Below are 15439 nucleotides of genomic sequence, written 5' to 3'. Positions count from 1 at the left end.
ACTCTATACACGATGTGATTGGCCTGAATAGAGTTTGGTTTTTCCAGCTCGCAAGCCAACGGAGAGTTGCTAGACTGACCCTGGCTGCAAATTACATTTGCTGCCGCTAGGGTGGGTCTAGATTGCTAAGCTAACCATGGTCAATAAAAATGGTTAAAGCAAGTATAAATAGAATTGTTATTATCATGAATGTTATTCATGAATACATCAGAAACAAATGATAATCATCATACTTATCAGTGCCATTGTGGGAAGAAAAAAAGGTAAAAGTTGCTTTTGACACCAATATATTTTTAGGTAATTTACAATAAGACAGCAAAGAGAAAACTAATTAGCTACAAAATGTCAGGTAGTATTGGGTGTCACGTTGGGAGAAACGTCTGTAAAAATCCGTTTCTTTTCTATAAGTTTTGGTCTCAAAACTTTGGTCATTTTACAAATATTTCAAATCTGTATGCATCCATAAGCATTTGTAATTTCAAGTACGTTGAATAAACTATCCTGATAATAGTCAGTCATAACAAATATTTTTTTGGGACTAAATATACATTTCACTAAATAAAACCTCAACATAGTTTTATGGCATTTTATTTCCATGCACGTCCATTTGTGTGTACAAGAAGCAGTTTAAGTGAACACAGCATAATCATTTGAATTAAATATGGACACATGTGCCTTAGAAACCAACAGACTGATATCAGTGTTTCTTGTATTGATTTCCAAAAGCAATACAAAACTAACATCTGTTTGATAAATGTCAATTTTGCCTGAGAAGTGAATAGGCCACAGCCAAATCGATTGGCACTCTGTTCTTCAGATATTAAAAATCCCAATTCATATGGAATGAATTTGGCTCCATCTCAATCACATCCTTCAAAATACAGATCAAAGTCTTCCTACTTCTCAATGTGTACCAGGTCTCTGTTGCTACCGACCCCTTGTGGTTTGTGACAGAGGGGTGTAGGCTACAAGGTGCCTCCTCTGATACATTCAACTTACAGGGGCATGATCCTTTACCTCTTATGAACACTTTGCATGGTGTAGTTTGGAGCGCCGGAGGCGTGGCTGCTGTGAATCTAACCAGGAACTCTGCGATGGTGTAAAGTAACACATTCTCTCACTACTACGCTGAGTGCCCCAAATAATCGACCACGCTTCAAAAGCACCACGCTCCAAGCTCATCCTTGGGCTGTGACGGCTTTTCTGCATCTTGGCAGAATGGGGTTTCTCCCCTCCTGCCGACTCCCCCAGTGCCTGCCCACTGCCCCCAGCCCAGACCACTTCCACCACCGATACCACCAACGCTGCTGCCGTGGCTGCTGCTGCTGCTCCTTGGGTCTGACATGGGGGCTGAACCTGCACCAGTGCCCTCCAGTCTTGTTGTCTGTCATGGCCGCGACAGTGTCGTGTAGATGGGCTGTTCCCAGTGTGTGGGGCTGTGGGACTGCGGTACGCTGGCTGGGTCAGGGATGGCAGTGTACAGAGGCCTCTGGGAAGGCCCCATGTAAGAGAAGGCAGAGTACAACCCCGAAGCCTGGCTGGAGTGGGGGTAGTATGGCCCTGAGGCTTGGTGGTCAGCATATTCAGCAAACTGAGCCCTGGAGGCCAGCGAGGGGAAGGCAGAACTGTAGTGAGGAAGGCTGAGGGGAGTGTAGGTGACATGGGAACCTACTGAAGCTGTCTCTGCAAAGTGACCCCTGGCCTCACTCTTGATCTGGGTCTTGGAGTGATCTGAGCCCAGAGGGGGGCCGTGATGTTGCAACGGCTGCTGCTGCTGCTGCTGCTTGGAGAGCCAGGCTGCTGAGTGTCCACTGGCTGCTGCCAGAGCGGAGGAGATGCTGTAGTTGTACGGAGAGGACGGAGAAGCTGTTGCAGCTGCTGCTGCTCCAGCACTCTGCCCGACCCCCGGGTGTCCATTTGGGGGAAGGTACTGGTCAAACTCGTTGACATCAAAAGGCTCCATGTTGGCCATCACCTCATGGCTCATCTCACCAATGTCTACATTACCAAAGTCAATGTGAGGTTTACCAGATCCTGGAGCACCTGAGCTTCCCTCTGCTCCCATTGCGCCACGGGAGCCCCCATTCCCAGCACCCTCCCGCTTTCCATCCCCTGCCTTCCCAGACTGGGGCTCGGTCTTGGGAGTGGTGGGAGGTGTGGGAGGACTGTGACTCTGACCTGTAGAAACACAAGAAAAGTAGTTACTGTAGTTTTCTTGGCACACTCAATCTGTGTGCCACACTATCCAGTTTTATTAGGGGTGGGAATCCAATACCCCAAAATGTGATATTATTGAGATTGTAAACATATTGCAATATTTAGCAAATTATTACCTTTTTTCCAACTTCAAATTATGTCCCCAAAGGAAAACTTTGGGAAAATCTGTTTTATCTAAAAAGATACATACCTGCAGCATGAGGGTGGTGCCCATCTGCCAGAGGGGACCCTGCTCCCCTACTGAGGGCCACATCCAGTTGGAGGCCCTTGTAGTGGGATTGGCTGACCTCACCCTCCGAATGGCCATCGGCCTCACTTCCTGACCCAGAACCAGGCTTTCCACTTTTGCGTCGTCGTGGCTGGTATTTGTAGTCAGGATAGTCCTTCTTGTGCTGCTTCCGCAGCCGCTCTGCCTCCTCGATGAAGGGTCGCTTGTCGCTCTCATTAAGAAGCCTTGGATAAAAAGAAACAATGTCGGAAGATAGCTTTGTTTAAGGTATGAAAAAGAATAGTCTCAGCACTCAATAAGAATTAGGCCACACTGATGGCTTTTTGCTCTGGTATATATTCTACAAGATAATGCAAAAAGTGTGTAGAAACTTTGGTAACTTTTCCTTTGGTAAAGGAAAATGGTAGTCATCTGAGAACATTCAGAGCATGTGTTAATGGTAACATGAATTCTAAAGAAAATGCACATTACGATAAATTCTTTATGGCTTCGTTCTGTAGAAAATCCAGGATCTGGATAAAGGGGCATAAAAGAATATCAACACATAGTATATGGGTCAAAATGATCTTTTAAAGATAGCAGCGATATGCTCGGCAACATACTTTCCAGTAATAAGTTTGATTAATTTTCAGAGCATATTAATACGTTCTGCCTCATTCACTACATCTGCACCGCTGCATCTTATGTCATGGCTGCCAGGGGCTTTTGACTGCTGGACAGTAATGAAATAAAACAGGCCAAAGATGCATCCTGTCTGCAAACATGAAACTGAGCTCCTTATTAGTACTGCTGGCAGGAATGGCATGAGAAACTCCTGACCTTCCTCCGCCTCCCTGTTCATCGTGTTTGTGGGCCAATTAACCAATCATGCCAGAGCCCAAGGTCAAGTCTTCATCTAATTATTGTTCAGTCCTCACAAAGTTAATGGATTTAACCTTTCTGACCGTCTTTGTCAGCAGATAGCGAGGGTTCTTTGTTAAACTTAAAGAACTGTAAAAGCATTAAATCTAAAAATCTTCCAAAACCCTGATTCCCTCAGGAGCCATTCATTCGATCGGGCCATTCATTGAACAGTGTATGAAATTCAATTCAATTCAATTTTATTTATAGTATCAAATCATAACATAAGTTATCTCGAGACACTTTACAGATAGAGTAGGTCTAGACCACACTCTATAATTTACAAAGCCCCAACAATTCCAGTAATTCCCTCAAGAGCAAGCAGTGCGACAGTGGCGAGGAAAAACTCCCTCTTGAAATTAGCCTGGATTCGGGAACATGTGACCGTGGCACACTCGCAGTAAACACATACAAATGCTTCTCAACTGGTGAGCTGTGTCGATTAACAAAACATGTCTGCAGACACATCTGCAGGTCCCAAAACACAGGAGTTTCACCGAGGACTGGTGTTTGTGTCCCGGAAGAACTTTTTTTAAAACACAAACCCCAAACTTTTTTCTTAATCTTAATCAAGTTGTTTTGGTGCCTAAATTTACCCGTCACGGTGACCTACGGGGAGGGGTGCACCGATCCGATATTAAGATCGGATATCGGGCCCGATATTGACAAAATAGCTGGATCGGGGATCGGAAAAATTAACAGATCCACGGGCCGATCCAGTTTTGTTTTTTTCCTGTGTCGCATGCTGGAAGAGTTGAGTGTACGAATAAATAAGAATTCAATACGTTACATCTATGTTATTTTGTCTTAATTAGGAAAGTAATGTTTAGTTAGGAAAGTCTGGTGCCTTTAGTCTGTTCCACATGGTGGAAGGAAGGTATAAGGTGGAAGGTATACAGTGTATTATTAATTCAACAACGGTATCGAATCGGTATCGGTTATCGACAGATACATAAAGCCCTGGCATCGGCATCGGGACTGAAAAAGTCGGATCGGTGGATCCCTACCTACAGGTCGTCGTTTCACAACGTTGAATAGAAAGGTCATATTAAACTAAACTGGTCACATAACAGTTGTTTTGATGCCTAAACTTAACCCCTGACGTTTTGGTGCCTAACCATCACGTAACAGTCAGCGTTTTACATATCCCAAGAACCTGTTGATTAGAATATGTTGAACTGAAGCCTTTTAGGGGATGTCCATAAAGCATTTGTCGTGTTTTTTTTTAAACTATACTAGCCTACAAATAAACACACTAAACCAAGACAACGCAGGCACTGGCAGTGTTAAATTAATGTTAATTTAAGTTCAGCAATTTTGTGTCTAATTTAACAATGTATTATTAAATTGTTGTATTTTATCAGATGCAAAAACAACAGCATGATATTGGCCGCCCTGCTCTCTAAATATCAGCATCGGCCAAACCATATCGGTCCACCGCTATCTTTGTTCATAAGAAATTATTTATTTATACTTATTTCTTAATATCAGCATCTAAATGTGAGCTAACTTGGTCAGGTTGGCCTGAGGTAAATTCCAAGTGTTGATACAAAAACAATGGAAAATGAAGGGGGGGGGAGGGAATTGTGGAATTTGAATACAGGGTGTAATGTAAGTGATCAGTTGATTGAGGTGATAGAAAACCAAAAAAAGTTGTTTGATTATTTGTGAAATATTCAGAACAACCAGATTGATTTTCCCCATTTGCGTTCTTGAATCTCTCTTGACCATGACACTGACCTTTGTCCTAATCTAGAGCTGTTTCCCCTAAAAAAAAAAAAAGGTAAACCATGGCCATATCTATAGCAGGGATGTTTCAGCAAATGTGTTGTTTTTTAAAGCTTTAAAGATTTATCCTGAACATTTAGTGTGCTGCTTTGTTAAAATAAAGTCAAAGTGCAGCAGGTTGTTGCTTCTTTTACTGTTTGCACATGTATGTGTGTGAGCATCATCTGAACATTACAGGGATTTGACAGTAGGCGCTGAACTACATCCACATGAAGTGGCCTCCTCACCTCCAGAGCTTCCCCAGGGTCTTGCTGAGCTCCGCGTTGTGCAGGTGGGGGTGTTGGTCGGCCAGTTTCCTCCGCGCCGCCTGCGCCCACACCATGAAGGCGTTCATCGGCCTTTTCACGTGCGGCTTGGTCTTGCTTCCGTTGTTTACGCGCACGGGCATTGGCACGAGGGTCCAGTCGTAGCAGTTGAGCACCTGGCTCACCGCATCGCGGATTCCTGCGGGGAAGCGGTCGTCGTCCTCCTCGTCGGATTTGATAGACGAGCAGCCCGCCGCCGAGTCGTCCAGGCCCGCTAGCTGCGGCTGCTGCTGCCCGTGGAGAGGCGAGTCCCCCCCGCAGGCCGCACCGGAGGAGTGGCCCGGTGACAGGGAGCGACTATCGTCCGACATCCCGGGACTTAGCTCAACCTCCGACAAACTCTGCTCCTCTCTCGACATCTTCTACACACACACACACGCCTCCAGGTGCGCAGATGATGCAAGGTCTGTTCCTAAATGCTCCGCTCTAGCCTACCTGTCCTGTCCCTGTTGCTGCCTGTTCCTACGCACGGAGTGTCAGCTGACTGCTGCCTGATCTGTCTCTCTGGCCTCCTCTAAGTTATATTATGAACTGCCAGTCTGTCTCTACTCTCAGCCTCCGTTGCAAAACTCTGTGAGGGTTCCACATTAAAGTTCTTTCCATCCGTGTTGTTGGTATCATAGGCGGCTCAGTGCGCACCTTGGACCCCAGTTTACCTGCTAACTCACAACTGTCTGCGCCAAACTCACCCGGTCTCACTTCCCTCCTGACTTCCCCTTCACTCTCTCCTCCGTTTGTCCCGCGTTTGAAATCCAACAGCAATCACCTGAAACAGCAGTGATGAGAAGCGTCAGTTCAACAAGCCCAGAGGTAAAGTGACCGTCACTGCGTCTTTGGGCAACACATGTAGGCCTTTTCAACTTTAAGGAGGAGGTGCTGTTATCTGTTAGTGTTTAATACATGAAGGCCAAGTCCAGACCTCACTAGGAGGAACATTTGGGCTTCGCTTTGCGCCATTTCTTTCCCTCTATCACGGTAATTAAACATGAGACATGGCCCCGAAAGGATTGTCAACCATTTTTTTCCTCAAGTCCTTGTGTGAGCAGTGTCCCCATTTTGCCTCCACCTTTCACTCCACTTTTGAGAAAAGCCTCAAGTGATTTCTTAAAAATGTCACGAGCAATGGAGACATGGAAGTCCAAAAAAAGGAAGGACTTTGTATTCGTTCAAATGTGAGTAACAGGTGACTTAAAATAGTCTCACTGGCGTTCCTTGTGTGTCTATTCAATATTTATTTTCAGAGGCCTTATGGAACTTAATATTCATAGGCTATCAAAAAGGTTAAGATTGGCCACCATACCATAGCACAGAATTTCCTTAATTCCAAAGTGGAATTAATAGTAATTCATAGTTTTTTTTTTTTAGCATGAAGTTCAGTCATAAAATAAGGAAGTAGCTTTATTTGCAGAGGTCGCCCTCCCTCCTCCCAAAACAAGCTACTGTTTAAGGTTTAGCAGTTATTCCAAGGTCCCCGGAGAGTGTTGGAATCATATGAGGCAGCAGCACAGACCTTGGATTTATACGCTGCAGTTCTTGGATAAAATGGTCTGGCGCTGGAAATATAAACCCCCGTGTGCGTGCGTGCGTGTGACATAGACACAGTCTGTTTATGAAACAGGGGCAGGTCTATCGGCGGGAGCAAAATGTGGCCTTGTTTTGTCCATTAAATCAACACCCCTGGCTTAAACTTTACGTCCTAAATCAGCGAACTTCCTGTGAACCAGCAACACACAGCCTGCTGGTCTGTTTTCTACTCCGGTGTCGGATTGCAGGAAAATTAGCGCTCTCGCTCACGTCCAGTGACATTATGAAACAGCTTGTCAATGTAACAGTCTGCGTGTTCACGTGTGGGTTCAGATAGGGGGGGGGGGGTATACCCACTTAACTCTCAGGTTACCTCACCTTTATATTGGAGAAAAAGGGTCACCATTATTTTAAGGTTCAGCCTAAGACGTAGGCCAACACCAAGCCTAATTCAATTAATATACGACTTTCTGAAAATATACAGGGCCATTAACTAGATCTAAATGAGAGTATGTGTCGTGTCGCTCTTAATAATAGTTCTACGCGTTAATTAACATCCGAGTGAATGTCTGGAGGAATGGTATCCATTTCTAGCAGAGGTGCATGTAGAGCTTCACCATCTGTCCGAGGCGTATTGGTAGTGATATTCGCCTGCCACCTGGTCTGCGAAGCCACTTCACTGACTTGTTATCACGGCTCAAAAGCGTCCTCGCTGCAGACACATAATGCGTAAACACCGTGCGTAATAGGCACCAAATGGCTCATTGCGCACGTGTTGCCTCTGTTTGCGCGACGCGCTGGTCGCTTGTAATGTCACTGTTATGAAAGAAAGGAAACGGCAATGATGGAGAATCACTTGACTAACTTATTGCTTATACCATCCTATCCTAACTGACCAAATTGATTATTTTATATATATATATTATTATTATTATTATTATATTTTCTTTTAGCAGATTAAGGGCCTCAAATTAGGAACAACCAAGCGAATAATGAACTCAACAGAGTCGTCTATCCGCTGGGCAGGCCCGTCATTTGATTTATTAGCTGATAATATGTAATATATCAAATTTGTTGTTTTCGACACACCGTTAAATCATGCTTGTTATCAATTCACACCACAGAGCACCTTTATTGTGCGTAATGAATTCCGGCTATGTGAACTCATTATCGCCGCTTGACTTGCCTGTGAGTTGGCCTTAATTTGCTTGTTTGGAAACTTTTTTCTTTTTCTTCTTTTAATTAGTTTTACAATAGCTCATGATTCTAGCGACAGCTCGTCCACACAGCACTAAAACAACAGTACACGACGCGACGCAGTTAAACTAAGTGCACTGTAATCTAACAAGGAACACGTATGAATACATTGTTCACACTTGTTTTTACATCTGCACCGAATGCTGATAGAGCATGGCTACTTATTTATTTAAACTTCTCCCTTCTTTACTAAACCGTTTGAGCAATGAGCTTTCCTTAGTATGGAAAAGGTCGTATCTCAGTTAGTCGAACAGAAAAAGCTTGAACTTGAAATTGTGTCAAGAAAGACTGTCAAACAAAATAATGATTAACGATATATAAAAATGAAACGCAGAAATCAATTTAAAACAGGAGCACTTGATGCACTGACACCATTACAAGACTCACCATAACATGTGTTTATGATCATAATCCATATCAAAAAGTGTCCGACATTATTCTTTAAAGCTTATACCACACTGTTAAACACATTTTGTAACAGCGTTGTTCTACTCAGAGACCTGAATGGCAGAAATATTACATTATTAAAGAATCAAGAAGTTTTATCAGTCATTTTGAACCAGTCTAAAACCACCACCCTAGCTAACAAAGAGTCGTTAATAAATTACCATGGCAATGTTTTGACGATTATTCGATTATAAGACTACATCTGTAATTATGAGTCGGGGTTCTTCTCTACGATCCCGACGAGAAGAAATAATGAGTTGGCAGAGTCAGAGCAGCCACCAGCAGCAGAGAGGAAAGAGTTGGAAATGCTCAGCACCTTACTTCAGTAATGAGAAAAGGAGGTCGCCGGTGTAGCACGAGAATCCGTGAGTTCCCGAGTTCCCAAAGTGACGCTCGCTCCCGAGCCCCCTCGCTCGCGCTGCCCGATTATGAATGCCTGCTCTGTGTCGGTACCGGGGCTTAAAGAGCTCCTTGTATGAGGCTGAGAGAAAAAAATAAAAAGATACTGGGGAGGACAAGTCTTAAAGGAGCAGTACTGATGCAGGCCAGAAGATCTCTGATTGGCTGAATAAATAGTTTTCGCTCTCTCTCATTCTCTCTCTCTGTCTCTCTCTGTCTCTCTCTCAAGCTCACCAACCCTCTTTCAGAAAATACAATTTGTTTATCTTTCTATGAGTTTAGGTCGAATACAGTCAGATATAAGCGTGCGTAAATTGTGCGCACAAAGTTTTACGCAAAGGGAAGATGCTCATCAATCAGCATACATACACATATTCTGTATTGCACTGTGTAAGTTAAATCTAAGTGTGCCGCTGTAGTAGTTTCTTGGACAATTCATCAGCTGAGAAAAATGTCCTCACGTGTAGAACATTTGATAATGACGCAGTTTAATTTCTGAACATGCTCGGAGGCAAAACGGTTTTCTGTCACTGACAATTCACCAAATAAAGCAACTTTTTTTTAGATCCTTTCTTGGGGAAAATGGGAAGAAACTGCGCCTCACAGACAGACACCAGTTCACCGAACATATCCCATGCTGTTCAAGTCTTAAATAAGATGCAGCCAATGGAGAAAATGTTTGTCAAATTGTAGGAACCTTTGCGCATCCTAATGCCCCCCAAACACAATCAAATAGACCGATTTAAAGGTCAGCGTTACCGAATTTGCACCAGCAATGACTCATGTAGGCCAAAAAAATAATCTAATTCTTCAGGCAGAAATAAACATTTGGGATGCAAAATGATATATCATAATAGGACGAAGCCGATATAAGATTGAAATATTTCAGGTAAAAGCATAAATTAATGCTGAAGGTATATAATTGAGTATTATATTCATGTTTATGCACTTTTACATTCACCACCACATCACAGGTGTATACAACATCCAAAGGCCCTTTAAAAGACTGTGTGGCATCCGACATGACAGTGTGCCTCTTTATGTCCGTGTGTGAGTTTTATAATTGCATCAGCGCCTCTTACTGAAAGCCACAGCGCGCGTTTAAAACCAAACAGTATATTGCAGAAAGGAGAGGAGACGTTATGGGACGCACGGATACAAACACAAGCGCTGTTCTTCACAACAATGACCCCTTGTATGCCCGCCATGCGACACACTGGCACCCAATCCGAAAATCACCACTTTTTTTTCTTCTCCATTGTCCATTAATGTCGACTGTGATAAGGGAATCCTCACCATGAGTGCGTCTCTGTCTGATTCCTCCTCTCCCCTCCTTTCTTTGCGTCCTTTGTTGTTGTTGTTTTTTTTAATCTCAGGTGAATTGTAATCATGTGATCAAAACGAGCACCCCCCTTCCCCTTCAAATGAAAAAAAAAGAAGAAAAAAGTGGGGAACAAAAAGGAGTTTTGTGCATATGAAAAAAAGAAGGAATAGGCTTGTGTCTTCCCTTCTACAGCCACTCTTTGTCAGCGTCTCCACAAACTGACATATAGAAGAAAAAAAAAATGCTCCAGGAGCGCGGCGACTCAGCCCCGGGGAGCTGTGATGGGACTGCCCGGCTCCTGGAGCTTTAAACAGGGGATCTTCAGAGAGCCACTCCGGGGATTTCTCCCCCGCTGTGCAGCGGACGATTTGCGGCCCGGCATCGGTTTGACGTGAGTGTTTGTTTTGGCGTGTGTGTGTGTGTGTGTGTGTGTGTGTGTGTGTGTGTGTGTGTGTGTGTGTGTGTGTGTGTGTGTGTGTGTGTGTGTGTGTGTGTGTGCGTGTGTGTGCGTGTGTGTGTGTGTTTGTGCGCAAATAATGAAGGTGGTGAGAAATGAAGGCCCAACAAGTAGGCCTACTTTGCTATATGATTCGCTGAAGTTTAGACCAAAATAGGCTATGTCTATTAAAGTTACACGTGTTTCTAGAGTGTTGGTTGGTCGATGAAATAAGGCAGACACTTTATGTTTCAAAATGGGTTTATATCAGAAATATATTTTCTAGTAGGCCTAAAGCTGTTGTTATTGGTAACTATCAGTGAGGAACATTCCAAGCAGACAAATTCCGAAGACAGAATTGATTCCAATTCCTAATGATTAACCTCTGTCAGAATTCTTTTTGCCTTCAGCATGACGGATGACTTTGAATGGAGAAATTATATTAAGCGAAGATAGAGGGATGAACCGTTTAGGAAAACAAAACCTAAATTTTGTAATGTGTATGTAGCCTATAAAATCTCGGACCAAAGCAAAGTGTTATTTAAAATCGGTGTTATATCTGTTAGGCCTATGGATTACAGGGAAACAATGTATGCAGTGTGTACAAAATTGCTTTAATTATTATTACAATGAGATTTTCCCATAAGTAAATTTTTTAAAAGAAAAATATAACTTTTAAAATACTAAAATATACAGAATTTAAAATAAATTGGTCTCAGTAAAATGAAACGAGAGTTCAAGCCTTTTGGATTTTGAAGAAATAATACGCAGTCAATGATTTAATCTGCTCCCAGTGAAAAATAGTTACATGTTTTAGATTGGCATGAATAAACGTATTGGGTCTATGAGAAATTACGAGCGCAGCAAATGTAGCCTACTATAAAAGTATAGGCTAATAAAAGAACCAAAAATTATAAAGAAAAAAAAACTCATTAAAAAATCTGATTTGATTCTTAGTTATTGGTTTTCACTGTAAACATACAACTACGGAGGCTCACTCTGCACATTACGAGTTTTCGTTATAAAGTACTTTGCTACATTTAAGAAACAACAACATGAACCCAAAGAAAACACACACACACACAGGCAGTCAAAATGATACACACTTGTCCTGTCATGTGACAGAGATGATGTAGTTTGTTGAGAAGTACACACACACCCCACATCAGCCACAAAACACACACACACACACACACACACACACACACACACACACACACACACACACACACACACACCCTACTCAACCTGATTTTATACAGTCCTGGTGAATATATTTTTTTTAGGATCAGGACCCAAATTTGATCTCTATGCCAACTAGGCACTCCTCTAACACGATGTAACCCAGGGCTAACAGACTCCAAAACTAACCAATGTAAAAAATAAATATGAAAATTTAAATTGTAAAAATAAAAAAATAAAAAACTCAAATCCAACCCTGTGTGAACCCAGTCAGTCTACTGGTGAAAGACAGGTACTGAATGGACTCTCTGCTATTGGCTGATCTTTGGTGCCAGGTGATGTCACACTCTGTAAGGACCAACACACAAATACACAATCAATGTACACATTTGTAATAATTGAACCAAAACAAGACAAAAAAAACTGGCACACTGGAATAAAAGAAAATAATGCCTAAGTTTCCGCCAGATAAAAAACAAACAAACATAGCTATATATATTTTTGTATTTATTTGTTGTGATTTATTAACATTAAAATGGAATCACAACCAAATCAAAAAGATGAAATCTTAATTTTTTTACATTTTGTATGTTGTATCTAGTTATGTGGCTGGGATGATGTTTTAAGTTTAAGAAGAAAAAGAAAATAACAGTGTTTCCACTTTATGGGATCTAGAATTATATATTATTATATTCTATATTGTGTGTGAGAGCATTTCTTCAGCATAGACGCCAAGATTTGACTCACAAGAGGCACAAATCTATTCAACTGACTTGGGAATGACGTTAGTGTGGTGTTCTCAAAAGTCTGTATCATTTGAAAGCTGTTATATTTATATATATATATATCTATTACACACAAACACACTCTAGCTCTACCGCTCTGTGACACTCTAGTCTTCTCTCATTCTCCCTCCCTCTCTCCCTGCATGCACCTGTGCAGGACGGAGCAGGTGTTTCAGTATTTGCTCGTTGAAGTGGATCAGTCAACCTTGCAGAGAGGTCCGGTGGGCTACAGTTATTAAGTTATTATCAACTCTGTCTTATAGGTTGAAATAAAAGGAGCATTCAAGCTTGAGTTCCTCTGGGATAATGGCAGTAGTAATGAGATACTGGTGGATTTCCATTTATTTCCCTGCCCTCCAGGGAGGTCAGAGGTCAGCCATAAAATTAGAATAGAATTTATAGATTATTCTCTAAGTGATAAATATTAGTCACATCCCCAATTAAAATGTCAAGGAACCTTCAAATGGGTGGCGCTTCCACAAGGCCTTCCTGATCTTGTGCCTCTGTCCATCTGTCTTAATAAATTCATGCAGCTGTGTTACATTTAAATAGGTCCCCCTCTTGAATGTCTGTGAATCCTGCCTTTGTACTCATACCACCAAAGTTCCTATTCTCTTGTGTTCGCCTTTTCTTTTTCTGAGTTACTGGTGTGTGTGTGTGTGTGTGTGTGTGTGTGTGTGTGTGTGTGTGTGTGTGTGTGTGTGTGTGTGTGTGTGTGTGTGAGAGGTTGGCACAAACTTGGAAGGGCTTTCACTCTGCAGCTGGGGAGTGAGGTGGGATGTTGTGTGTGCGCTGTATGTGTGTGTGTGTGTGTGTGTGTGTGTGTGTGTGTGAATGTATTTGCATGGGCTTTTGAATGATTTTGTGAGATAGTAAGTGTGTGTGTGTGCATAACGTGTGTGTCATACCCCTGCACATGCATGCATGTATGTTACAGAAGGACATGGTTGGTAAATATGTGTGGGGATGAATGGGGGTGAGATGTGTGTGTGTGTGTGTGTGTGTGTATGTGTGTGTGTGTGTGTGTGTGTGTGTGTGTGTGTGTGTGTGTGTGTTGCTGCCTTAATGAATAGCCCATTGTGCGTTCTGCTCCATATCTCCACTGGCCAGCCAAAGGAAAGAATCTAGTTACTTCACTTGTGTGAGGGGGAACATCTAAAGGAAATTGATATATGGGGGTTGAGGTGGTGTGTGTGTTGGGAAGCGTGGTGGTGGTTGGAGGGGCTGGGGGTATTGGGGTTAGGGTCCCAGGTGAGACAGAGTGGGAGAGTTTAGTTACCTGCGGCTGATCTCTGCTGGTATTCTGTAGTCATCCTTCTGCTTGTTTTTGGGAACTTGGCTTTCCTGTTTTCCCTCTCAGGAGGCAGTTGGCATTAATAACTTGTGCTCAGTTATTGTTCATCGAACTTTTAGGTTTACGATTAGAGTTAGAGTGTTTTGGAAAAGTACATTTCAAATTAATAAGAGCAAATTTCTAGACTGAAAGACTAAAACTGTTTTTTGGGGAGAAATGATGACCTGCTAATCTATCACCTAGCAGTTCTTAGCTATACTGGCAGCGTGGCTGTGTCAGTCTGTCTCTCGTCGTTCCATCACTTTGGTCGAGACTAACTTACTGTCAGATTGATTGCCATCATTTTTTTTAGGCATTAATGCTCCCCAGAGAGGATTAATCCTACTAACTTTGGTGATCCTCAGACCTTTCCTTTAGCGTACACCAGCAGGTTGACACTTTTTGGCTTTAAGTAAAATATCTCAACAACTAGGACGGATTGCCATGCTCTTTGGTACAGATATCATTGATGCTCAGAGGATGAATCCTAATGACCCTCCTACTCTTCCTGCTAAGGAGGAATTGTTATCATTTTGGTGATGCCCTGACTTTTCATCCAGCACCAACATCAGGTCACATTTGCAATTTGTCCAATACTTTGGTTTAGGACTAAATACTCAAGCCATTAGAAATAATAGGTTTAAGAGCGCAGCGGTGCTGTTACTGCTATTGGTCTGAAAAGTCATAGTCTCCCATTGCCAGACCTAGTCCACACAACAATCCTGGATTGTAGAAAAATGTGCTCTGGTTCATTGGCATTTCTTTAAACCAATCACAATCGCCTTGGGCGGTGCTAAGCACCAGACGCAGGTAAGGTGCCTCTGCAACATAGCCTCAGGAAGGAACTTGTTTTGGTGGAACATGTGCTTGTAGGGAGGCGAGCTCTGGAATTAAAATGGCTGTCGAGTGTGTGATGAGAATTTTACTCCAAAAAAAAGTTAAATATAATTTGATTTCCCGATTTGACCGGAGTTTAGAATACCAACACAAAGAAAGCAGAAGGCGAGGGACATCCGGACGAAAATGACCTGCGGCAGCACCGGAACAATCCCAAGAAATGAAACGTCGTCGACATAGACTAGAAAGGCCCCTCAACTGTGTAATGATAAATCCATGGCGCTGTCCTGAAGTAGAAGATGGATTTGTAATTGCGACTTTTTCTCTGAGTCCTGCCCTCCTGTCAGTCTCCTGTCTTGGATCTATAATATTCTCTAAACCCTATAGCTAATCACCTACTGGTATATATAAGTGACTTTCATAAGATTGTATCACCCTTCGCGATTAAGTAAAAGGCTGCATGCATCTCAGTTGCA

General features: G+C 42.6%; 1 protein-coding gene across 4 annotated transcripts; it reads right to left on the bottom strand.

Annotated features, from left to right (window-relative positions):
- On the bottom strand, positions 1 to 9103 carry sox10 (SRY-box transcription factor 10). Of its 4 annotated transcripts, none has more exons than XM_039825672.1 (4): positions 8989 to 9103; positions 5362 to 6205; positions 2408 to 2670; positions 1 to 2178 (listed from the first exon to the last, which is right to left on the bottom strand). In XM_039825672.1, exons 2-4 carry the CDS (start codon positions 5796 to 5798, stop codon positions 1388 to 1390), a joined length of 1491 nt encoding a protein of 496 aa, XP_039681606.1. In that variant the 5' UTR covers positions 5799 to 6205; positions 8989 to 9103; the 3' UTR covers positions 1 to 1387. The 4 variants fall into 4 exon arrangements, with proteins under 4 accessions (XP_039681606.1, XP_039681609.1, XP_039681608.1 ...); XM_039825675.1 differs by having other exon boundaries at positions 8984 to 9091; XM_039825674.1 differs by lacking the exon at positions 8989 to 9103 and adding an exon at positions 8829 to 8977.
- Between the last annotated feature and the right edge of the window lie 6336 nt (positions 9104 to 15439).

Source organism: Perca fluviatilis, chromosome 15, assembly GCF_010015445.1.
Source record: "Perca fluviatilis chromosome 15, GENO_Pfluv_1.0, whole genome shotgun sequence".
Taxonomy (NCBI): Eukaryota; Metazoa; Chordata; class Actinopteri; order Perciformes; family Percidae; genus Perca; species Perca fluviatilis.
This window is presented reverse-complemented; position numbering and strand designations above follow the sequence as displayed.